This window comes from Neofelis nebulosa, chromosome 5, assembly GCF_028018385.1.
Source record: "Neofelis nebulosa isolate mNeoNeb1 chromosome 5, mNeoNeb1.pri, whole genome shotgun sequence".
NCBI classification, from domain to species: Eukaryota; Metazoa; Chordata; class Mammalia; order Carnivora; family Felidae; genus Neofelis; species Neofelis nebulosa.
Window position 1 is genome coordinate 133,879,696 of NC_080786.1, and position 25,833 is coordinate 133,905,528.

A 25,833-nucleotide genomic window follows, 5' to 3' on the forward strand; every position below is an offset into this window, starting at 1 on the left:
AACAATGAAGACCAAGTCAGGTAAGGGAAAAAAATGTCTTTGTGGGTTTTAGAATGCTTTATTTTTAATAGAAACCACAGGTCAGGGAGAGATGAGTGCAAAGAAATACATACATTTACATCCAAGAAATTCCCAAGTATTCAGAATATTTGCGTTAATGGTTTTCTCTGGAGCTGCAAATACTGAGATGGAAATCAGTTGGGAAAACCGTGCTTTAAATATTCTTCTCTTCAATTTGCTCCTGTGGCAATTTAGTTAAACAACCTGCTTGGAAGTAATCTATTTGCAGAACCTAGGTGGGGAAAAACCTGCCACGTTATATAATTCACCGAGCAGGTTTTGGCTCCCGCTTCGCCAATCCATCTTGAATAGTGGCTAGTGCCCTGAATCTAGCAATACATATGATCAAGCAATTTAGCACAAAAAGAGAAAGGCCCCGCAACTTGGCATCCCCGTGGACATTAATCTTTGAGAAAACCAAATGGATCCAACTTTTGCCAGAGTTTAATAGCAAAGCTGTCACATTTCACACAAACGAGTATCGGGTCCGTTAGCGAATGGGAAGAGGGCACCCGGGGAAGCGAGGGGAGGAGGTGGGGCTGCTGACTGCACTCTTTTTCAAAGTGGCTCTAGTTTTTAGGGGAGGGGCTGGGATGCTCCGCAGAGCGGGAGAGACGAAGTAGTTAAAAATCATTGCTAGCGAGAGGGGCTGGAACCCTGGGATGTGGGTATATAAGACCGCGTCTCCAGCACAGCGCCGCCGCCGCTGCTGCTGCTGTCGCTGCCGCCTTGAGAGCCGGGACTAGGCACACGGGCTCATTCCTACGCTAGCCAGAGGCCGGGGAGAGGAGCACAGGGCACGAGTGGGGTCCAGCCCGGGGGTCCAGCCCGGGGCTTCCGCTTCACCTCTGGGGCAGACGCGGGACCCTCTAACTTCTACTTCCTCTCCTTCAACGCGCACCCGCCGTGTGGTGCGCTCTAGCCCATCACACCCGCGCGCGGCAAGAGCGCGCCCGGCTGCAGGCCCCGCCGAAGGCAATGAGTGCAGGCGGCCGGCCAGCTGGGCTCCGGCGGTGGGAGTAGGGCCCGGAGGGGAGGCAGGGAGGCTCAGAGGTTAGAGCTACCGCTGCGCGGCGGGCAGAGGCCGTCTTCGCTCCGCGCAACACCTGCTGCTGTCGCCGCGCCGCGATGAGCCGCGTGGTCTCGCTGCTGTTGGGCGCCGCGCTGCTCTGCGGCCACGGAGTTTTCTGCCGCCGGGTGGTCAGCGGTGAGTCAGGGGGCCGCCCGTTGGGCGGATGAGCCGGGAGAGGGGACCGCGGGGCGCGCGGACGACGGTGGTGCGGGACCGCCGGTCCTGGGGTGAAGGCTCTCCTGAAGGTTGGAAACCTGTGCAGGGTACGGGGCCGAGATGAGCAGGGGGCGTGGGGGTGGGGGGAAAAGATCGTATTCCGCTTTCTTCCCCTCCCCCACAAAACACGCACAGAGAAAAGTTTCAATTTTTTGGAAGTGCCTGGTTCCGTAGCTGTGAAGCGAGCTCTGCTTCATCATGAGCACTACAGCGTTTTCCAGGAGTAATTTCCACCTTCTTTGTAAGGGAGTTGGCCACCGGGCAGGGCTTGGCACCTGCAAAAAGGGGTGGGGTACCATGGAGCAGGCAGAGGAAACCCAAAGCCGTAAGAACCACTGCAGAAATGTCACCCCCTGTTGGTCTGGCTCGACTTCAGTCTCCGCACGGTGTTCACTCGGATGATTTCCCAGCCCAGACCTGCTAGCTGTGGGACGCTCACAGACTCCCGGGCGCACAGCCTTTGTTCTCAGGGAGCGCTGACGAAGAACGGGGGACTGACCGATCATTGTAGACTCCTTTCCTTTGCACGCCTTATTCCAACTTAGGGACTTCTCAGAAAATGAAGTCAGCTCGAGTTGGGCAGAGGTGTACATGGTAATGACCGCAGGTCCATGCACACGGTAGGTGCCCATTTAGGTGGATTGAGTCAGTGTCAGGGAAATGGGTCAGAATTGGCAAGCTTCCCAGCATTCGCTCTGATTTTAATTTTTCTTCGACTTCTGTTGTTGAGTAATTTATATCGTATTCACCCTTCCTTACTTTTGGGCAAGGACTCTTAAAGAAAACACGAAGAGTCTCAAAAGCTTAGGGTGAATGAGTTGGGCCTTACAGGAAACTTGAGCATAACCATCCTTATTGAAATTTCTTGAGATGTTGATTAAAGTGTTTCTGTAAAAACGGGAACCCTCTTGCACTGTTGGTGGGAATGCAAATTGGTGCAGCCACTCTGGAAAACAGTGTCGACGTTCCTCAAAAAATTAAAAATAGATCTACCCTATGACCCAGCAATAGCACTGCTAGGAATTTACCCAAGGGATACAGGAGTACTGATGCATAGGGGCACTTGTACCCCAATGTTTATAGCAGCACTCTCAACAATAGCCAAATTATGGAAAGAGCCTAAATGTCCATCAACTGATGAATGGATAAAGAAATTGAGGTTTATATACACAATGGAGTACTACGTGGCAATGAGAAAGAATGAAATATGGCCTTTTGTAGCAACGTGGATGGAACTGGAGAGTGTGATGCTAAGTGAAATAAGCCATACAGAGAAAGACAGATACCATATGTTTTCACTCTTATGTGGATCCAGAGAAACTTAACAGAAACCCATGGGAGAGGGGAAGGAAAAAAAAAAAAAGAGGTTAGAGTGGGAGAGAGCCAAAGCATAAGAAACTCTTAAAAACTGAGAACAAACTGAGGGTTGATGGGCGGTGGGAGGGAGGGGAGGGTGGGTGATGGGTATTGAAGAGGGCATCTTTTGGGATGAGCACTGGGTGTTGTATGGAAACCAATTTGACAATAAATTTCATATACTGAAAAAAAAAGAGAAAGAGAAACCAGAAAAAAAAAATAAAGTGTTTCTGTAAATATTTGTTGAATGTAGGTGAGCATGTGTTTTAAGTGTGGAAGTTTTTTTTTTTTAATGTAAAAAGCACAAATTCCCTTTCACATTCTGTGCATCTGTATAACAGGTGTCACTAGAGGTAGAGATAGATGACAAATGACATGTACTTAATCAGTAGTGAAGCCAGACCTTTAGAAACTGACATATTAAGCTTAATTGTTGCTGATCTTCCCCTCAGCAATATGTGATGTTCTGCATCTTAAGAATATAATTCTTAAATGTCTAGTTATCAATCATTCTCCACTAACTTTTGGCCCTCTGGAGACACTGGAATTAAATACACTGTGAACTATCATTTGGACATACATGCTGCTTATATAGGGGGTGGGGGAGGAGAAAATCAGAGTCTTTATATTTATAAAATGAAAACTTTACAGTATCAGGTAAGGATGTCACAGGAGCCATAATATTAGATCCTTTCCCCCTTAATTTGACTTTGAAGAAAAAGTGTATTATGTAGACCTGAGTGTGTCAGTTACATATTTGGCTGACTTTGTGTTTATGAGAATTACTCTTACAAATAAATGAACAGCACAGACCAGGCTTTTAGCATATGGTGTTTTTTAAACACATAGAAACACTCCATTGACTTAAGTAGTATCCATGTGGCATATTCTTGTTTACATGCCATAAACTTTGCGGAAAAGAAATATATAAAGTAAAAACAGAACTTAAAAGATTATTAATGAGAAGTTTATTTTGTGTTGTATTATTGCATAAATTGTTGCAAACCTTTTGCTGTGTTTTCCTATTAAATATTTATAAGCATATTGTAGGTGACATCTGGAAAATTTCTAATTAACTGAACATGATTTATTTGATTTAACATAAATGATGATGTTTACTTTATATCAAAACAATTATTTAGTTATGTTTTTCTTATGACTATTTTAATTGCCTTTGGCCCTAAAAATCACATTAAAATTCGATCATTATAAACTTGTGACTTTATCCTTTGAAGACAAATTTTTAAAAATATATTTTCGCCATAATAGCATGAGTGCAGACAGTCTAAAACATGACATGTTGAAAGTTGTAGGTCTACTGTCTGCCTGATCAGTGTTAAGTTTTGAGGTATGCATCAACTTTTTCCTGCCACTGGGGGCTATTTACCAAAATTCTAATCGAGTGTCTGCCCAATGCAAGAAGCTTTCAGGGGCCATTATTAGGAAAATACTTATATTCTATTTGCTAAATATCAGTACAGCTATTAGTAATTAAATACTACTAATTAAACACCAGAAAAAAGACAGGAACTTGCAAAGTAATCCTCTATAAAAATTTTCTTCGTTTTAGCACTTTAAAATATTCAATAAGATACTCTCCAATACTTTTAAATACATCACTGTTTTAAAAATAGAAAGCATTATTTATAAATGAAGTTAAAATATTTTAATAAGAAATTACATTTCAAACTTCATCATCATAATCTGTCCCATAAGGGTTAATAGCATCAAGCAGTAATAGTTAAGTGTTTTTATAGGTTAGTGGTCATGCTTATTCTGATGCACAAATATATAATAAAAATAGATAACCACGAGAGTGATTTCATGAATTAAAGAGTATTTAATGCAAGACTTAATGAATTTATGAGTCAAAGTTGTGAACTTCTTTTAGAATCTGAGATTTGTACTGATTTGTTGCTGAACACAGATGTGTAGAGAATATTTGTAGGAAGTACAATCATTTAATTCTGTGACTTTACTGGTAGATAATGACATCTTCTTTAGGACAAAGATAAGAGGATTTTACTTATGGGGACATGGATACATATGAAAAGGAAGTGTTCAAAACTCAGGTTTCTAAGATGGGAAGATATGTCTGAAGAGCATGTGGATACTTTTAAACATTTTAAGTGTTTTAAAGTAATGAATTTTTTTAATTCTTGCTTTTTCTTTTTAGTACACATAGCGGTGATCCCCAATTTGTTGATGCAGCAAAATGGCACTAAGTGTATTTCATGGTGCCTCCAAATTTCTGCAGAAAAATGTAATATGTATTAATTTGAACTCATTAAAATTGGCATGCATTTTACATTGGAGTCTGGGTGATTTAGACATATTTCTTTTATTGTGAAGATGCCACAGAATTATGCAAGTGCGTGGGTGGTGACCAGTAGTCCATAGATTATTATGATAGCAAAGGAGATACAAAAAAAATCTGCTGAGCATATCTCAGCCTGTGGTACTATTGCATGACATCATCAAAAGCATAAAGTGATGACAGAGCAGTTTTCAAAGATGCAATTACTTTAAGTATCTCTTGGGCAAGAAAGGAACACATTAATCTTATTACTAGTCATCTAATAAATTACACATCTATCGTAGCCATTACTCCTTAACTGCTATTTTTCATTATTTTATAGTTTTGTTTTTATAACTCTTCTTCCTGAGGAAGGTAATATCCATTACATTAATGTTAAAAAAGAGGTAGTATTATATAAAGGGGTCCAAGGTGGAAACCCAGCTGATGTTCTCACTAGATTTTGTAACAGCTTTCTGTGCTAGGCACTTGGCATACAGGTGGATGGCTGTACACAACTTTCAGGCAGGATTGTTTCTTTCACTGTGGTAACATATTACTGGTAATATAACATGCCTGACAACTTGACTGAAGTTACACTTTTTGTAATTGGGAAAAATTCATTTGGGCTTTGCTTTATTTGGAAAAAGGAAAGAACTAGATAAAATAATTAAGGCTGCATGTGGTTTGAAAATATGAGATAGATGTCCCAATATTAATCCCATGTCTAATTGTAGAGTAATAGAAAATTCACAAGCTGCTCAGAAAAACAAACTCTCAAGGCACAAACCCTTGCATATAGGAGCAGTGCTAATCAATAACAGATCAACGCTAATAATTATAACAAGGAAAACCCGAATAATGTGTATATTCATCAGTCCCTTTATTCATTAAATATTTCACTTTAGAAAAAATACTACATTTGAGACATATATGGAGGCAGCATAGACATCTGGGCGAAGGCATGGATTGTGGGGCTAGACTGCCTGATTCACAACCCCGATTTATGAGCTGTGTGAATCCGGCAAATTATCTAACTTTTCTATGCCCCCTTGCCTCATTTTTAAAATAGGATGAGATCTACGTGATGAGACCAACAGCACAGGATTGTTGGAGGGTCAAGGGGTTTGAAAAGATTTGTGCAGATTGTGTCATGCACAGAGGTGTGTCCCAAGAAGCTGAGAGGGAGCTCAGTATGCAAGTTCTGCGCCTGGAGCTGAGGCCACCTAAAGGGAAACACTACTTTTTCTAGCTCAACAGCCTGTATCACCAGGAAAGAACATCTTTTCCTGATTTACCCAAAGGTGTGGATTGCGCTAGCAGTGAGAACATCCATGCTAAACTACTGATAAATGGCTATTATTATTTATCTGTATTTCTTTAGAACTCCTAACCACGCTCCCTTTAGGTAAGAAAACTGAGGCCAGGAACATTTAAGTAATGTTCCCAGTGTACCTACAATTCAAGTATAGCTCTGGGATTCAAAACCAGTTCTTTCTGATTGAATGCTTGAACTTTTAAGTCACAAAGTTACTTGGTTTACCATTTGCTATTTAGACCTCAATTTTAAATATGCATAGTAGGGGTGCCTGGGTGGCCCAGTTGGATAAGTGTGAGTTTGAGCAAGGAGTCCCATTGCCTTCTCAAAGCTTGTGGTATTTCCCAGTGGGAGAGGTAGGGCCTTGCAAAGCTGGCACCACCATTCACGAAATGACCCAGGGTTCCAGTTTTGAGTTTGTTTATTAATGTAAGAAAATAGATTCCAGGACACTCATAATAGCACATTATGTATTTAATTGCACTATAAAATCTGTTACAAAAATGAGAGTTTATTATAACAAAACTTTTTTTTTTTTAAATAAAGAATAGCTCGTAAGAAGTAGGTGTAATATTGAACACGGAATGCTTCAAAGAATTTCTTTTTAGTTCGGAAATGTTGGTATTGTTATCAGAGGTCATGTCACTCTGTATAATGTGGGATCTACCCATTTATCAGTTTGATTTTGAGAAGGGGTAAGAAAGAATTAGGAAAAACAAATTATTTTGTGGGATTCTGGTAACATGTCCAAAGTTCAGTCAGTCTGCTTTGGGAAAGATTTATCATGTAGATTCTCTTTTGTACAATTTTTTTTCTTTTTGTAACAAAAGTAGATCATGATTGAGCCATAGGAATTCATACAATATCTTCTATATTTTTATTAAAAATTATGATATAAACTTAATACTCAATATTGATAATATATGATGATAATGTGAGGTATAAGAAAATGTTATTACTTTACTAACAGAGGACTCAACTGTCAGAAAGTTAATAAACATAAGCAAAATAAAGCTAAATCATAGATCCTTTCTATTCAGAAAGAAAAAAGTAAACTGCCATAACTTTATGAATTTGGCTCCAATTTTACATCAAGGTCAAAAGCATTTACTGCCAATATTTAGCTCTAAAGGAATTTCATGACTATGACAGAAGACAAAACTATCTATTCATGGGAATAATAGAATAGCAGAATCTTAGCTGTGACCGTGATAGGAATGTTTACTCTAGTAGGCAGTCCTGAGAATTATCTCTAAACGAAAGTTCACGTGGATATATGTAGTTCTGTATGCATGTATGTATAAAATTAACAGGTGCAGAATCCTAGGTGGAAAGTCTTTTGTCATGCTTGTATATAAAACAACAATCAAAGAATGTTTGTCCTTGGAGATGCTAGGTGACATTTAATAAATTATTGTTAGTATCAATGTTGCCTTGTGTAATAACACTGTGATATGGTTATTTGGATATTCATCTAAATATTTTATGGGTAGTAGAAAAGTAGATGGAAGTCGATGTTGTGGGTGGAAGCTTGTAGAATTCTTATTGTTCAAAACAGTCAATGACAGATTTTATTTGAATGTAACATTTAAAGATCAGAGAAAAGGATTCTCCATGTGATCTCACAGAATGAGAAGAGAGGTCATCTCAATGGTTCTGTAGGAAGATGAGCCTTTACAGAAGTGGGAAAAGTTGCTTCCAGAAGATTTGTATTAATGGAACTTTTCTGGGAATTAGGGCAACATTTGTTTCCCAGCTGTTGGAGTTCCACTGCCATGACAGCCAAATGTGACCATCTGAAATGGTGGTGAGCATTCAATAGCTGCTTTCGCTGGTTTTGCTACAGCTTGGACCAAATCTGCACATGGAAGCCATAGTCAGTAGTAAAATAGAATTGGATGTAAAGAAATTCACACTGTCAGCTTTACTGATGATATATAAACGGTAGTAAAACTGGACAATGTATGTGTATCCTTTTGTGAAAACAGACTTGGTAGATCTGAACTGCTAGTGACTTTTCCGTTCAATGTCTGAGGACACAGCTGATATTCGGTGGATACTTTGGAGTGAATATCTGCCTGTGCAAGTACCTGGCCCCTGTTCTGATCCCCGGAGGGTCCCTCTGTTGTGCAGCCACCACAGTCTCTACCTCCTCACCTACGACCCTGGACAACTCCATCCTCCACAACTAAAGAGAGAATACCTGTCACAAACAATGCCATGCCAGCTACCACTTAGGGCCTGTGCAGTATTAGTAATTAAATATAATCCCTATCTTAGGTTTTTCTTATATCAGCATTATTTCTCTGTGGACTCACGTAGTGGTGTTACAAATTTCCACATTGCACTAAAGTTCTCTTAAGCATTTTATTCAAATTGCTATCTTTTTACATTAATTAATTAATTTTTAGAGAGAGAGTGTGTGCACACGAGCAGAGGAGGGGCAGAAAGAGAGAGGGAGGGAGAGAATCCCAAGCAGGCTCCATGCTGACAGCATAGAACCCGATGTGGGGCTTGACCCCACGAACCATGAGATCACTACCTGGAGCTGAAATCAAGAGTTGGATGCTTAACTGAGTGCTATCGAAGTGCTATCATATTTTATAAATGAGTTGATTCTTATCATCATTTCTGTGCCCTCACCATAAATAAATCTGTGTTGCACTTATATTTTAATACATTAAAGATCATGAACAGAGACTTTTAGCATATCAATCCCACGTAGGCACCCTCTGAATTTGTGCTAACCTTGTTACATAAATAATGTTTGCTCTTTCAAATTTCTGGTGATTTTTTTTTTTAAGTCGGCTTCTTTTTGACATCTTGCAAAACAATCTTGTTGGACAAGCTTAATATTTCAGAAATGCTGGAGTCAAATCCAAGTCTGAGAGTTCTTGGAGTGAAAAATTGAGCAAGTTGAAAACTCAAGGGAATGCAGTTACGATATATTTTGAGACTTAGAAATATGTAAAGGATGTAGGAGATGAAAATGGAAATAGCTTGCGTTAAAAATGCAGGCACAACACTTACTGGGCTTAATGACAGTTTTAGAATATCATCAGGAACAACCATTTTAAACAATGAAGTCATCACAAAATCTAATAATAAATTAGGAGAAATTAAAATAAATAATTGTATTAGAATCAGCCACTGGGACTTCCATGATCATCTCTCAAGGATTATTTATCTGAGACTGATTTGTCCTCTTGAAGTCTCTTTAATTCCATTTTCCTATGGTCAATCATACTAGCATTTTCATTTTCATTAACAATTAGTTGGGGAAGTCTGTTAATTTGTTCATATTATTCAGTGTGTTGCTTCTGGGTCCAGATCACAGTTAATGAGACAGAGAGGACTACTGGGTGTTGTGCTTGCGTTGTTCCAACTGCTATTTTATTAGATGGCTGTTCTCAGCTTGTGTCATGATACTGAATGCCTGTCATTCAAACACCGTTGTGAGGTTAATGGCCTCTGGATTTCTGCTTCCTCCTGACTTGAGTGTCATCATAGGTCATTAATTGCTGATTCTGGGGGAGAATGGATGTGGTACCAATGTTGACTCAGTGTGGTGTACTATAATTAAGAATCCAATGTTTGAATGCTGTAGTTTTTAGCCAGTGTTTAAGTACAATAACACTCCCTCCCTCCACTACCGACAAATTTTTTTGATCAGCCACAAAATTAAATATCAAGTGAAAAAAAACCTTCAATCCCAACAAGAGTAATGTTCATGAAGATGAATCTTAAGAAAGCAGTAAAGCTATGCCTTAGTTTCTTAGCATTTGACTTTATTTTACATTTACAATTTGAATTTATTTTACATTAAATGCTTCATAGTCTGTTTTCTGAGGCCAAATCTAAACTGAACTCAGAAAAAGACTAAGAAAGGAGTGGAGGCTATGGACAGTGGGTTGGGATAAAGAAATAACAGACAGAGAGGGATTCGTGGTGGTTTTTAAAGTTGATAGCAGAGATCAGAAGTGACCCAAAGAAGCTAATGAAAAACAAAATGAAACAGGTTGGTCATTCTGGAGATTGTCTATCATTTGGCGTACATGTCTGGTGATAATAAGGGGGCAAATCTAAACAACAGAGCGATAGGACTTCCCTTGCTGATAGTTAGCTGAATCCTGTACACTCTAATATCCCTGATATGTATGTGGATTTATTATGGCCTGATGTTATTATCATCCATAGTGTAGTTAGGAGAAAGTCATTCTGCTTAATATGTAGACAAATGTGAAATTCACATGTAGAGGTGTGTGAAATTTGATTCTGAGAGATTTTTTTAAATCAAACTTTTGCCTGTGTCTTTAAGTCTTCACAGATGTTGTTAGAGCAGAAGTAAACTAGTGATGTCACACAATGAAGTTTTATAAAAGATGATATTCCATTAAGAAGTCTCAAAAATTATTCTAAGCTTCATTTGTTGTTCTCTGTGTGTGTGTGTGTGTGTATACACACACACACACACAAACACATATATGACTTAAAAATATATGTATATATGTGTATAATGTACACACACATATTTATGTATATACTGTGAAAATCTTTAGGGATATCAGAATAGGTGGCTTAATCAAGCGCTGTAATTCATAAAAACCTTTAAAATACAAGTATAAATATAAATTACATTTTAAACTTCCTTTCCAAATTCTGATTATTCTATTTATTTATTCATGGATTTTGGACATTTTGTGGTCCCCAATCTTTATTCCTAAAGAAATATGCAATAAAACTAGCAATAGTTAAGATTACCTGTAGGGAAAGGTAAATTTAAATGAATTTGGATGTGATTTTAATGAAATTCTAATTTAGGGAAAGTTTAAAAGAAATGCAGTGTTACCCCTTTCACACTCATAAAGGAATTAATCTCAACCAGTCTAATAGGGCATTTTTTATAATAAATTTGAAGAAGTCATTTTTATTTGGTGTGTGTTTAATACATAAATGGAGACTCTAAAGCTGAAAAATAATTTGTTCTCAAGTCTGCTAAATATTTATCACCTAATTTGTTTTTAGCTCATTGTTTAACCATCTTTGAAAGATGAGTTTCAACAAATTTCAGCTTACTCTGCTCTCTATCCAAGTTATAGAAATTGACAATAATTAGCAATTGATGAGATTTTTATTTTTTTTTATTTTTTATCTTTTTAAACTTTTTAAACATTTATTCATTTTTGAAAGACAGAAACTGAGTGTGAGTGGGGGAGAAAGAGAGAGATGGGGAGGCACAGAATCCCAAGCAGGTTCCAGGTTCTGAGCTGTCAGCACAGAGCCCGACGTGGAGCTTGAACCAACGAGTTGTGAGATCATGACCTGAGCCAAAGTCAGATGCTTAATCAACTGAGCCACCCAGGTGCCCCATCTGATGAGATTTTTAATAGCTCCTTTATTTCCTGATGTGTTTATTCCAACCCTAAGCCATTTGGCTTTTTAATATTTAAAATGCCCTTCTTTTCTGTTTGTTTGTTTTAAGTACTTGATTCTCTAAGTTCAAATTTAGGAAATTTTATTTGGAGTTTATGACTCATTTGAGCTGCCTGTGTAAAAAGAGAAGTCATTGGCTGAGCAATTGACACTCACACATAGCATGTCCTATAAAACCAGAAAATATTCAGAGAATTGATAATGAGAATTTTTTCAAAGAGTACTCTAGAAATCTCTCCTGTCACTTCTAATGCTGGATATTAATAAGTTAATTATTTCTAGAGTTACCTTCATTCTGGCCTCTATTAACTTTCAATTTCAATGTATTTGCTTTCAGATATATACAATAAAAGCAAATGTTTACACCTTAAATTTTGCCACCTTGTATCTTTTTTATGGTACCTTCTATACATTGGTTTTTACTTGTTTTAAAAATTAAGTTCTCGGGGCGCCTGGGTGGCGCAGTCGGTTAAGCGTCCGACTTCAGCCAGGTCACAATCTCGCGGTCCGTGAGTTTGAGCCCCGCGTCGGGCTCTGGGCTGGTGGCTCGAGGCCTGGAGCCTGTTTCCGATTCTGTGTCTCCCTCTCTCTGCCCCTCCCCCGTTCATGCTCTGTCTGTCTCTCTCTGTCCCAAAAATAAATAAAAAACGTTGAAAAAAAAATTACAAAAAAATTAAGTTCTTTTGTGAATTATTTTTCTTTCATAACTTTGACCTTTTAGCTCTCTTTGCTCTAAAAGAAAAAGCAATTTCTTTTGCTAGTTTTGTTTGCTATGTAATTGGTTTGTATCTAAGCCAGAAGAATCATGAGTTCTCTTAACAAACATTTTTTTGGAGTCCTGTGTTTAAAAGTTCATATTACAAGTTTACCAGGGAATCATTTTGCTTTTATAAATTGATAATAATTAAAAAATAAACTCTATAAAATGATTCCATGGAGGAATCATTCTTGGGAATACACTTGGGAGAGTGTATCCTGTTTTGATTGGTTCTTTTTTTTAATATTTATTTATTTTTGAGAGAGAGACAGAGAGTGACCAGGGGTGGGGCAGAGAGAGAGGGAGACACAGAATCTGGAGGAGGCTCCAGTCTTTGAGCTGTCAGCACAGAGCCTGATGCGGGGCTCAAACTCATGAACTGTGAGATCATGACCTGAGCCGAAGTTGGAAGCTCAACCGACTGAGCCACCCAGGCGCCCCTTGATTGGTTCTTTAATCCTAATTCATAGTAGCATTATGAATATAGTTCAAAGAATCAATGCATGCTATCTTTTTTCCAGGCCAAAAGGTGTGCTTTGCTGACCTCAAGCATCCCTGCTACAAAATGGCCTACTTCCAGGAACTGTCCAGCCGTGTGAGCTTTCAGGAAGCACGCCTGGCTTGTGAGAGCGAGGGGGGGGCCCTCCTCAGCCTGGAGAATGAAGCAGAACAGAAGTTAATAGAAAGTATGTTGCAAAACCTGACAAAACCAGGAACAGGGATTTCTGATGGTGATTTCTGGATAGGGCTTTGGCGAAACGGAGAGGGGCAAACATCTGGTGCCTGCCCAGATCTCTACCAGTGGTCTGATGGAAGCAGTTCCCAGTACCGGTGAGTAGGGATCTTGAGGAGTTAAATGTGCTGTGGGGGACTCGAAAGGGAGGAGGGACATTTCTGGGTTTTTTGTTTTCTTTTTTCTTTTTTTTTTTTAATTCAAATAATTTCTATAAATTGAAAAAAAAATTAAAATTGTATTTAGAGTCAAAACCCTTTTGTGATGAAAATCACATGTATTTCTAGGTGAAGGCAGAAATATTTCTAGGTTAACAAGACCAGATTTGACTTTGGACTTTATTCTTTAAACAAATTGTAAATAATGGAGGAAGAAATAGGTTATTTACAGAAAATATCTACATGTGTACTGAGAGGTACAAATTTGGTGACAGAAGAGACTTACATACATGCTGGCATCTTGGAAGCAGTTCTCGAAGAGCTTGATTTTATTTTGTTGGGTTTTAAGAATGCCTAAGGTCCTTTTTCCTCCTCAATCTTGGGAGCCAAATAGAGCCTTACATGTACGATAGCAGCAATTTTATACTCTACAACAAGGGGTCCATCTGCAGACGTACTGAGTGTTACTGTAGGAGAGAGTGCTGGGCTTTTGTAAAGAGGTTCGGGTATCTCAGTGCAAAAGTCAGCTGAACTGGCTCATTCATCTCTATGGTAACAGCTTCTTCCTCTTTATGGACATTACTTGGTTGAGGATGTCAGAATAGAATGGGCTAAATGGGTGATGGATATTCAGAAGGGCACTTGTGATGAGCACTGGGTGTTGCATGTAAGTGACGAATCTCTAAATTCTACTCCTGAAGCTAGTATGATACTATATGTTAACTGACTGGAATTTAAATACAAAAAAACTTGAAACAAAACCAAACCAAAAGAATAGGATGGTTGAAATCACTTAGAGGTGTTCCCGCTGCTCTGTTTGCAGAAACTGGTATACTGATGAACCTTCCTGTGGAAGTGAAAAGTGTGTTGTGATGTATCATCAACCAACAGCCAATCCAGGCCTGGGGGGGCCCTACCTTTACCAGTGGAATGATGACAGGTGCAACATGAAGCACAATTACATCTGCAAGTATGAACCAGGTAGGAAGTCCTGTAAGGAGGTACAGCAGATGTTGGGCATATTTGCTTCTATTTTTATCTTCACTACTTGTATTTAGGCTTCACTTCCTTTGGATCCTTTTGTTTCTCTGCTATGAAACGTGGAATTACTTTGTACCTTGTCATATCACTCAGTGTACTGAATTATACTTCATGCTCTAGAGCAAACTGTCCAATCAGTCAAATAGAAGGGAGTAACTAGACACATCTGGAGTCATGTCTTTAAGAGAAAAGAACATTTTTCTGTGAACGTCAGAGTGTTTTGGAAATAGGTTTTACAAAGAACATGTATCTATTTTTAAATATTTTAAATAGTTAGTGTAATGTGTGTGAAGCAGGTATAAGTCACCAGAGCACCTATAGATTTACACACGTGGACAGCAGATCTTTGGGTGATTATCTGGTGAGTTTAAGGGAACAAAGCAACTTTCTCCTGGAACATTAGCTTATCATTTGTTGGCATGTGCTCCTCAGTGAAAGTCAGACTGATTATGGCTCATTGAACCGCAGTGGAAACAAAAGTGGGGACCTGTGCCATGTTCCTCCCATGATGGTCATTCTTTGGAACATACCTCCTTAGATAGCTTTTGTTTGAAGTCTCCACCTTCTTGCCCGTGAAGCACGTGGGAAGATTGCGTTGACCTGAGCTACACTGGTGTGTTTTCCTGTTGAAATAGTAAATTTGAATTAGTGTGAAGAGGACAGATCGACTAAATTAAAATTTGACCAAAAGTAGACACTCAGCAAAAACTATGTAAAGTAATTCTTTTTAATGACCTAATAAAGTCAAACTAGATACTTAGGCTTTACGGGTTTTTTTTTTTTTTTTTTTTGATGTTTTTCTCCTCCTCAGTGTTGGGAAGTATCATTTTAAATCTTTTGAGGGGCTGTCTACTTGACCTCATAATGTGTTCATGGGAGGCAATTACCATCAAGTACTGCTATTTCCATTATTCTCTTGAAATTACATGATTCCTTTTCTCATAAGACCTTAAAGCCCAAGGGATTATTTGGATTAGATTTACCCTTCTCTTATATTTATCCTGCTCTTGAGTATATTAGCCAGCTTTCTATATCCCTGGTGAGTTTATTCTTTAAAGCCCTAAATCCATCATTACCATCCTAGAAGCCTTTGCAAAGCCAAATCTGTTATGCACTTATGTTCTTTGTCTTTATTTTTTTTTATTGGAAAAATATAAAGTTGAAATTCTCTGATGTTTTAAATTTGTGACACTATGTACTTGAATGCAACAAAGTATGTTACAGAGCGTTCTTTAATACAACATCTTTTTCTCCTCTCTTTGAGCTTTTAGGTAAACTATTTGACCCTTTGCACATTTGTCTATTTTCTTTTATTTTGCATTCATACTTGCCAAATTATTCAGGACACTATCAACCTCAGAATCTTCTTTACTTGTTTTATATTAGGTAATTTAGGTTCATATTACTCAGGAAAGAGCATTTAAGATAAAAAATATTTTCTTCTTTATCTTCTATATTCCACCTAAATCTTCAAATAACCTGTGCTTTGTGAATAAGATTCCTTTATGTATTTTTTGTTTTTGATGCACGTGTACAGTTTTATAGTTACAAATATATAACTATGTGTATAGCATTTTTATTCTTTATTTTAACTGGAATATTTTCATCTTTGTTTATTTTCTATTTGTTAACTTTCTTTGAGCGTAGTGTTTTGTTTTTAGGGGATGCTGGTTTCCCCTAAACCGGGGGATGAAATTTCTTGCTTTTATGGTCAGTGCTTTTATAGGGGATGAAATTTCTTGCTTTTATGGTCAGTGCTTTTTTAGTGGAGAATGATTAATTTCTGGTGGCGAGGGGTTAAAGGAGTAAGCAGTGGGATTTATTAAAATTTGTGAATTAGACCACTTATTTTGAACTTTATTCTCCAGTTACACCTGAAGTACTGTGTGATTTGAACTTCATCTCCTCTTTCTGCCCCTGCATGCCATCTAATAATATGAGCAATGATATCTGAAATAATAAACAATTAACCTAGTGATTAATGAAGAAACTGAATAACTCACTACTTGATTTTTTCACTCTTCTCTATTTTTTGTTATTGTTCTGTGAGTTACATATCTATTCTTTGTGACTGTCAGTGTTTTCCTAAGACATTTTTAAGGGGATACTGCTGAATCTAATTTTTGTATTCATTAAAATTGCATTATGCACTCTTGTTCTTAGACATTAAATATAGTATACATGGGATTAAGTTTTTAAAATTTTGTTAATCAGAAATTACATCAATTAAAGATTTTTAAGAGTATTTTCAAAAATAACCAGTTCTGGGTTGCCTGGGTGGCTCAGTTGGTCAGACATCCGAATTCAGCTCAGGTCATGATCTCATGGTTCACAAGTTCAAGCCCTGCGTTACGCTCTGTGCTGACAGCTCAGAGCTTGGAGCCTGCTTCAGATTCTGTGTCTCCCTCTCTCTCTGCCCCTCCCATGCTCATGCTGTCTCACTATTTCTCAAAAATAAATAAAAATATTAAAAAAATTTTTAAATAACCAGTTCTGTGTTAATAAATAGAATAATATCTGTATTATTTATTCAGCAAATACCAGTTGAGCACCGACTGGCATAAGGTGCCTCAGTTCTGTAGGAAATTGAGTGTAGGAACCTCCAGGAGGCTATCAAAGTGTTAGGGTGAGATATGTACACAAGGGTAATAAATATTCTTACAGGATGGTGTATGGTAAACTTCCAATAAAGAGAGACTACGTGGCCAAATAAAGAGTAGCAAATATGGTATTAAAAATAACTTAACATTATAAACTAATTTAAAATGTTGCATGTGTTTTTTCTTTTCCATCATTTGACAAACATAAACAAAGAATTATATTTTTGAAGCAAAAGACAAGTTTACAGGTTTTTTTCTTACTAATTCAGTTTACTTTCACTGAACTGTTAATTTAACAAACAGTGCCCTAGGGGGAAAAGTAGGTGGCACAGCAGTATCAGATCATGGTAAGAAATTTTGACATTTTTTAATTGCATGGCCACTGAGGAGGTCTTGTCTCATAAAACCAGGAAAGAAATAACCTGCAAGCCTTAATTTATTTATTTTTTTTTAAAGAAATAGACACTACTCGAAAGCAAATCTAAGTATGGCATTGTTTTTCTAGGACAGAAATGTGCTTTAGAATGTTGTTCCTTGAATCATCAATTCCCAGTGCAATCCGTGTAGTCATCTGCTGATTATTACTGCAAGGAGAAATCTAAATATTATACTGATATGCTTGTCTTCTGAATTGCAGTTAGCGTCTCACATTCTTTTATTATTTTCTTTAATGTTTATTTATTTTTGAGAGAGAGATAGAGCATGAGCGGGGTAGGGGCAGAGAGAGAAGGAGACTCAGAATCCAAAGCAGGCTCCAGGCTCTGAATTGTCAGCGTAGAGCCCTACACGTGTCTCGAACCCACGAACCATGAGATCATGACCTGAGCTGAAATCAGACGCTTAACAGACTGAGCCACCCAGGAACCCCAGTGTCTCACATTCCTATGCTCCCAATTCCTGCTTCTCTTTGCCTTTCTTTGTACCTGCTTGGTTTCATTATTGCCAAAGCAGGCTGTCATCAGTATAGATGCGCTGTTGATTCGTAAATGCAGATTTGGGTTGCAAGGATTCACCAAGTAGATCCAGTTGCAAAGATTCACCAAGTGGATACTTTATTCAAAGATAATTAAATGATGACTTTACAGTTGAATAATTTCATGTACCTTTATTACTCTGAAATAAAAGCTATGATGTTTACATTGTTTTATAATAAACTGTTATTTTCATCTACATTTCTATTTCTTTTTTATCATTGTATATGTTGTGTGTACTTATTATTTACAGAGATCATTCCAACTTCTCCTGTAGAAAAGACGTATTTTACAAATCAGCCAGGAGATACCCATCAAAATGTGGTTGTTACTGAAGCAGGTAATGAATTCATGTGTTTTTATCTCCTCTATCAAGAGCAGAAACTGTAGTTTTAAACTCTGCTTCATGTTAGCCCTAACTTTTCTTATTGGTTGTTGATGGGGGCAGTAAATTTGGCCTCTGGAATTTACTTTTGAACTAGGTTAAAACAGATAATGCTAAGCTAGTTTTTTGAATAGAAGAATCTATTTTGTTTCCTTTTGATTTTTCACCTCAGGTAGATGTATCTAGTAATAAACCAAGTAATCCACATGGAAACCTGGATTCACAGGGAACTTCCCCAACAACATGTAAGCGTTATGATGTACATCAGCACATTCAGCGGCCGGCAGACAGTGGTGTGCTGGTAAATGTTTAGGGAGAGACCAGTGTGGGAGTGGATATAAAAGAAAAAGCCTGATTTGTAGCCTTTGCAGATTCCTGTGGTATATTATACTCCCACCATGGCTGATTTCAAACTATCAAGGTGACATCACTGGTGAACAGGGTGGACAGAGTATGTATAATTAGCTCTCAACCCAGCTGCCCTGAGCACACCAGTCTGCAAAAGAAATCATGAAATCCCAGTGCAGATTGCACATTCCCTGATTAGGATTTGAATCCCAGTCAGAAACTGCTCTAAGAATTAGTTTGGTGCTCCTTTTTGCATGGTCCTGTGATTTTTGGACAGAAATCTTGATATTTCCTAGTGGCTTTGTGAAGATTGAGCCAAAGAGCCAAAGTCTCAGAATCTTTCCACAGGTGATCTAAAATGTGAGGAAGAGTAGGACATACTTTCTCTTTTTCTTTACTGTTATATATAAGGGATCATGATGGTATTTTGAAAAGGAACGAAAATATTTCCTGAATCCTTAAAATGCTTGCAGTTTCATGTCAGGGGCTCAAGAGTAAGTAAAAGCATAGCAAATTACTCTCAAAATACCCCATCACTGGACCTCAGATAATAATATATCTTCAGTTAATAAAGGACGTGATGTACAGTAAAATGGATAGTTTGATCTAAGTCTGGTCCATTTTGAACAGAATTATTCAGGTTGGTAATGATGACAACTTTTGATTTGCTAGCTTAATGAATAGTTTTTCAATTTGCTTTTCTTGTATGAACATGACATTAAACCTTAGTGCTTTTTACTTTTCAGGTGACTGATTTTAAAATCATTCAGAACATCTAAACCTAACTAAAAATATTAGTAAATAATTATATTAGGAATACTTTCCCTTTTATGACATTGAAAAAATGTTCAATAAAGTCATTTTAGTCTGTATGGGACTGAAGTGTGGCAGTTTTTACTTTTCCAAGAATACTTAATATTGTGTAATGGAACAGGACTAAAAAATGATTCATTTTAGAATTTAATTAAGATCAAGTCTTTATGCTTCTGGGGTCTTGTGTCTCTGGCTTATGACTGTATCATGAGTTAATTTTTTTGTATTTTGATTTAATCCCAAAGTCTTAAGTATCATCATGGCACTGACCTTATTGGTTAGGATGATTATATGACCAATAAATCAACAATTATTTTAATAATCAGTGCTTGTTTTTCTAAGTAATAGCTGAGAATTAATGAAGTGAGATAGATAAGATTATTAATATGTAATGAAAACTAGCCTCTATCCGAACTGTAGATTTAATCATAGTTTTAGAAATATAGACACTGAATTGAAGCATGGCAACCAGTGAAATATGATTTTGTTTTTAATTTTTATTAAACCTGAATATATTATTTTATTAGGTTATTTAATATTTTGGGAAGAAATTTATTTGGAATTTAATTATAATAATTTTATTTTACCTTGAATTTTTGGGCAATTTTATATAATGTTAGTGTGAGAATTCTGCCTCTGCCATCTTTTTTACTGACTGTTTTACTTCTGTAGGCATAATTCCCAATCTAATCTATGTTGTTATACCAACGATCCCACTGCTTTTATTGATACTGGTCGCTTTTGGAACTTGCTGTTTCCAGATGCTGCATAAAAGGTAAATAATTCATATATGCAGAGACAACTTAAAAAGTTTTATGTAGGTTTTTATAACTCTTTAAAAATATTAGTGTCAATTATAGTTTTACTTTGTCTCAAGAAAGTTCTGAATTTTGGAGCACCTGGGTGGTTCAGTCAGTTAAGTGTTTGACTCTTGATCTCAGCTCGGGTCTTGATCTCATGGTTATGAGTTCAAACCCCAGGTTGGGGCTCCACTCCCACTTAAAAAATAAAGAGAGAAAGTTCTGATTTTCCTATCTGTCAGTACACACCCTGTGTATCCAGTCTAATAAGATAGGCCTTGAATACAGGATTCATGCATTACCTCACTTAATATTCACAAGTCATATGAGGTAGGTGCCCTTTTGTTTCTGTTTTTCGGTTGAGAAGATGGTGGCTTAGATGGGTTACACAATTTTGCTTTGGTTCTCACAGCTTGTGTGGGTGGTGGATCTGAAATTTGAATCTTTGTGAGCTTACAACATATGCAACTACTCTATACTGACTCTTGTTTCTTACATATAAGCATTAATGCTAAGCCTTTCAATCTTGACCCCAAGTTGTATGCAAGACTTGATTTTTGTAAGTGCACTCTATAATACTTTTTCAAAAATTTAAGTCATAGGCTTTTGTTTATTTCCAAAGGGTCTTCTGAGTAGAGGAAATAAAGTACAATGGTAAAAGTAGGTCACTTTTAGTATGCATCTTTAGCCAAAATGATATATCTTAACAGCAAGATTCTTCGGAGTATTCTTTTATGTCTATTTAGCCATATACCCTTGAGTTGGAGGTGAAATTTTTTTCATTTTAATATATGAAATATAAATATATATTTAAAGAAAAAGGAAAATATGTTAGATTTAAATAAGAACATATTTGCTAGAATAAACTAGCCATGTTTGTCAGTATTTTAAACAAGAACTGATCGAGACAGTGCCGCCATCAGGGAAGGACTGCAAATGAAGTCATTTTTCTCTTTGGATTTTAGTTTATCTTTATCTGTTCTGAAATAGACCATAAAGAATCCACTAAGTAAAAAAAGCCCCAGAAAAGAACAATTAAATAGATATAAACTGTAAATGGTTCCCATAAATTGTTTAAAGGATCCAAAGTGTGATGTACAGGCTGTTTAAATAAGACATTTTGAGTAATGATAAATAAAGCCTGGAAAATTAATACTACACTTTGTGTCCTCTGGGTTTTCCAATATATATGTGAAGCACAGTTAGAAATTTTATAATATTTTGTACAGAAAAAAGACGATAGTAAATATCTCATTTCTTTCTTCACGTCCTAAGACTAGAGATGAAAAGATGATTAGTCATTGTGAAAAGCAGAGAAGTAGAGGAAGGAGGTGATATAAATCCCCCCTTAACCCAGAAAACTGTTAAGGAAGAGCTGTAAATAACAAATCAGCTTGAAAAAACGATTTTAGGGTGGCTCAGTTGGTTGATCATCCTACTCTTGGTGTCAGGTCAAATCATGATCCCAGGGTGATGGGATCAACTCCAGAGTTGGGTTCCACACTGTGTGTGAAGCCTGCTTAAGATTCTATCTCTCTCTCCCTCTGCCCCTCTCCCCTGCTCATGCTCTCTCTCTAAAAAAAATGTTTATATATATATATATATATATATATATACACACACACATACATACACACACACATATATATAGATAATAGATCTATAGATAGATCTATAGATAATATAGATCTATAGATAATATAGATCTATAGATAGATCTATTATCTATGGAAAAACATTTATAAAAAAAGAAAAATTGGTTTAAAAATATCATGCAGACATTGTCATCTCTAAAATAAAAATTACTATAGTGCCAATAACTGAGTTTTCTTTAAAGTTTGTTTTCCTTCTTCCAAATAGTGTATTATTGTGGAGATTCTATTCATGCAAAAGTCTTCCAGGTGTTTGAAGATCTATGGAGTTTTCACTTGTTTGAAATTCCCAGAGTGAGAAAATAAACCAAAGTTGGGTACCTCCAGATGCCCGACTTAGATGTAGTGCTTAATTCATTCGTTCTTAGATCCTCCCCTTTTCCTTTCTTCCAGGAAAGCAAGGAGAACCTTCATCAAAGACTCAACTCCATTATCATCTGAGTGCCTTGCAGAAAGTTTAAATTCCAATCTGGTACACATGATGGTTTATATCATTCCATGTCATGTTCAAAATAGTAACTCTTGTTTCCTTAACTGGTAGTAACTCTTAAATGAAATACTAATGCTACACAAAAAAGTTACCTTCATTACTTAACTGCCTTTATTTACCATTTAAAAAATGTCGTTATTTATAAACTTTGCTTGATTTGTTTTTTTCCTTCATGTTAGATGACTTCATTGATAAAGATGTGTTGATCTTACTTATTTGCAAGCAAATCTCCAAAACATATAATTTGGACATATTTTATTAGTAGTAAAATCACAGTTAAACTGAAGTCAATTAATATTATAGAATTGTATTGTTCAGGCTTGTTAGGAAGAGTTCTTTTCTTTCTTTGAAGGAGTTCTGCCCTCCCCACCTACACTGATAGTAACTGGAATGCAGTACCTGTGGGGAGTGGGGCAGATGCGGGGGAAGGGAGGTCTGTGTGGGACAGGAGGTGCATGACACAATGTACAGGGACCAGAAGTGGTTACTTGATCCAGGTGAGGGTTCATTCTCTGGAAACTAGACCCAAAGGAATCTAGATCTTGATAAGTAGCCTAGAGGAGGATGACTTACATAAACTCAGGAATGGGCACTTCTGCAGGAGCCTGAGCAGTGGCCATTTTATGGAAAGAGTGAGGAGACAGCCAACTCTGATACAGGGGCTGGAAATGTGGGCTCAGATTCCACGTCCAAGGAGAGTGAAGTTCAGTCTCAGATCTAGAGGAACAAAGTTATCAAGGCCTGAATCTACTTTGAACTACATTGGTTGCAGAGACTGAAGTCAAGCCAAACTTTCAGGGATTAAGTGACTTAACTATAAAAAAAAAGAAAACTGAGGGATGGAGATTAGGAAGGTCTTTATACTTAGGGCAAAAACACTGTTTCAATCCTTTAGCATTAAATGCAGCGTATGTGAATGGAAGAATATCCACAAAGCAAAATTTCAAAATCACTTATCAAATAAAATGAAGATTTATTGGTGATTATAATGAAAATTGTTGGTATTGTTTCAGACATATTTGTGGTGTGTGTGTGTGTGTGTGTGTGCGTGTGAATGTGTCTGAATTCTGTACTACAAAGGGTCAAACAGAGATCATTCTATTTTTTTCATTATTTTACATGGCCTATTTACCATCTCCACATTCTAGAATAATCTGGAATTTTTTGTAGATGTGCTGGTGAGAGAAGAAAGACCCTTTCATAAGAGGGGTTTGCCATATCTCCCCTGGGACCAAAACATGCCTATTTCAGTAAGAAGTCTCAGGCATTGAACTTACTTCTTCTTATGTTTTTCAGTAAAGGAAGAACAAAAACTAGCCCAAACCAGTCCACCCTGTGGATTTCAAAAAGCACCAGAAAAGAAAGTGGCATGGAAGTATAAGAATCCATCGACTTGGCTCCAGCACAGAAAACAGAATTTTAGAATTCTGAATCTGCATAAGGAATGGCATCTAGAGCATTCGCTTGGAATGGCTTGAAATCTCAGAGGATCTGCAAGATGAACTGTAAGCTCCCCCTTGAGGCAAATATTAAAATAATTTTTATATGTTGGTTATTTCATTTACGAAATACGCTGTGCTAACGATGGAGTGAGACATGCTTATCGCTAAAGGATGCACCCAACTTCAAGTAAATGGAATGGACCTTGCAAATAAAGTTGCTGTCAACACATTAGAGAAGTGTATGTGTTGGAGACAGTTATTTTTGTTTCTTTCACCTTTCATAAGTTGTAATCTAGTTCACGTAATGTAAATTGTATTAAAGTTTACAGTGTGCAAAAATATTTTACCTTTACATAAGTGTTTGATAAAAATGGACTGTTCTAATATTTATTTTTATGGTGTTTCATTTTTCAATACATGCTGTTTTGATTAAAGAAATTTATCACTATTTTCAGCTGAATCCACACACACATAGATATATTACCACAGAAAATGTTTCTTTTCTAGAAATGGTTCATCTTCTTTCAGTTTCTCTGCTCTGGGGTCAGACAGTGTTTAGGAAATCTCTTCAGAAATAAGAAGCTATTTCATTAACTGTGGTGTAAATTTACTCAAATATTTTACTTAGAGGCAAGAACTGTCTAATTTCAATTGTGCAAGACATGTGCCTTACAATTATTTTTAGTTTAAAATTCAACAGATTTTGTAATAACTTTGTTAATAGCTGTATAAACAATATTATACTCCGTCTAGAACAAAAAAATGGCATACACAATATAAATCATATGTCTTCACATGTTGCCTATATAACCACAAGTAGCTCTCTAAGGGGTTCTGGAATCAAGTTGGTCCTTCCCTTGCCCACAAAACAAAGACAGTTGTTTGGGGGTGGGGATTAGCAGTGAAAGCAGCTGCAGAGTGTGCCTAAGGTTTTCCATAGCTCTGTTCAGTCTCCATTAGCATGTAAGGTGGTCTTATGGTTGGGACCAGGTGCGTTGTCACCACCGTCCATGTGGAGGTAAGCACAGCACGCCATTTCATGAAGGAGAGAAACTATGATTTAGTGTGAAAATGGGTTGGAGGGCATCAGCGATCATGTGTTCGTGTTGAGGATTCGTCTGAGAGAGTGAACTGCGGCTCCTCTTGTCTTATCTTCTGCTAGTTTCTTCAATGCTTGTGTCTCCTTCTCAAGAGACTTGTAACTATCTGGTCTTCAAATGTCCCTGTGTTCCTTTTAACTAAATAAAAAGTTCTTGTTTCTGACGAATGGCCGTGGGTGTTGTCTAAATCTTTTAAGTGAACAAAATATAGATCTGTTTGCATCAGCACATGGAGATGAAAACAAATTACTGTTAAAGTATGGTATGAATGGAAGTTGGAGTTATAGAGCATTTTAAACCTCATCTTTGTTAAACCTTTGATGTTAGAAAATAAAGAGCTTTCACTAAGGCAATCATGATTAGTGTTGGTTGGTGAAACTTAAAGACAAATAGAGATGAGTGGGCATTGGCCCCCATTCTGCTGCTTGGAGACTGAGGGCATGGACAGCTGTATTGTAAACTTCCATCTGCCCACACTTAGCACCCCCTTTCTCTGCTTGGCTACCCACATTGACTGGGATCTACCTCTTCCCTCCAAGCTCCCGCTGTGCATTTCTTCCTTCAGTCAGGACTTGATGGAAAGGAGACAGCGCTTTCCCCCATTTCTGTGCCACCCATGACTACAACAGCTGCAGGTCAGGAGAGGAAAGGCAATGGGCAAGGGCTGTGGTTTTGCCTTTTGTCTTGATCCAGATCCGCGTAACTGTTCCAGTATCAATTACTAACCCCATACATTACGAGGAGTGGGGCAATCAACTTCCCTTTTATTAAAAGATGACAGTGACACTGTCC

The 25,833-nt window shown here is 37.4% G+C and overlaps 1 protein-coding gene across 2 annotated transcripts; it reads left to right on the top strand.

The window, feature by feature from the left end:
* The first annotated feature begins 718 nt into the window (after positions 1–718).
* CHODL (chondrolectin) lies at positions 719–25,208 on the top strand. Of its 2 annotated transcripts, XM_058731781.1 has the most exons (7): positions 719–1,267; positions 13,030–13,339; positions 14,223–14,380; positions 18,265–18,351; positions 20,230–20,332; positions 22,403–22,481; positions 23,796–25,208. In XM_058731781.1, exons 1-7 carry the CDS (start codon positions 1,189–1,191, stop codon positions 23,796–23,798), a joined length of 819 nt encoding a protein of 272 aa, XP_058587764.1. In that variant the 5' UTR covers positions 719–1,188; the 3' UTR covers positions 23,799–25,208. The 2 variants fall into 2 exon arrangements, with proteins under 2 accessions (XP_058587764.1, XP_058587763.1); XM_058731780.1 differs by lacking the exon at positions 22,403–22,481 and having other exon boundaries at positions 731–1,267.
* The last annotated feature ends 625 nt before the right edge of the window (positions 25,209–25,833 follow it).

What these genes read in the sequence shown, in the direction of transcription:
- CHODL (XM_058731780.1), top strand. Translation starts at nt 1,189, where the DNA reads ATGAGCCGCGTGGTCTCGCTGCTGTTGGGCGCCGCGCTGCTCTGCGGC. An exon ending in GGAAGCAGTTCCCAGTACCG is followed by an intron (nt 13,340 to 14,222) that starts GTGAGTAGGGAT and finishes CTCTGTTTGCAG; the next exon opens with AAACTGGTATACTGATGAAC. An exon ending in TGTGGTTGTTACTGAAGCAG is followed by an intron (nt 18,352 to 20,229) that starts GTAATGAATTCA and finishes TTACTTCTGTAG; the next exon opens with GCATAATTCCCAATCTAATC.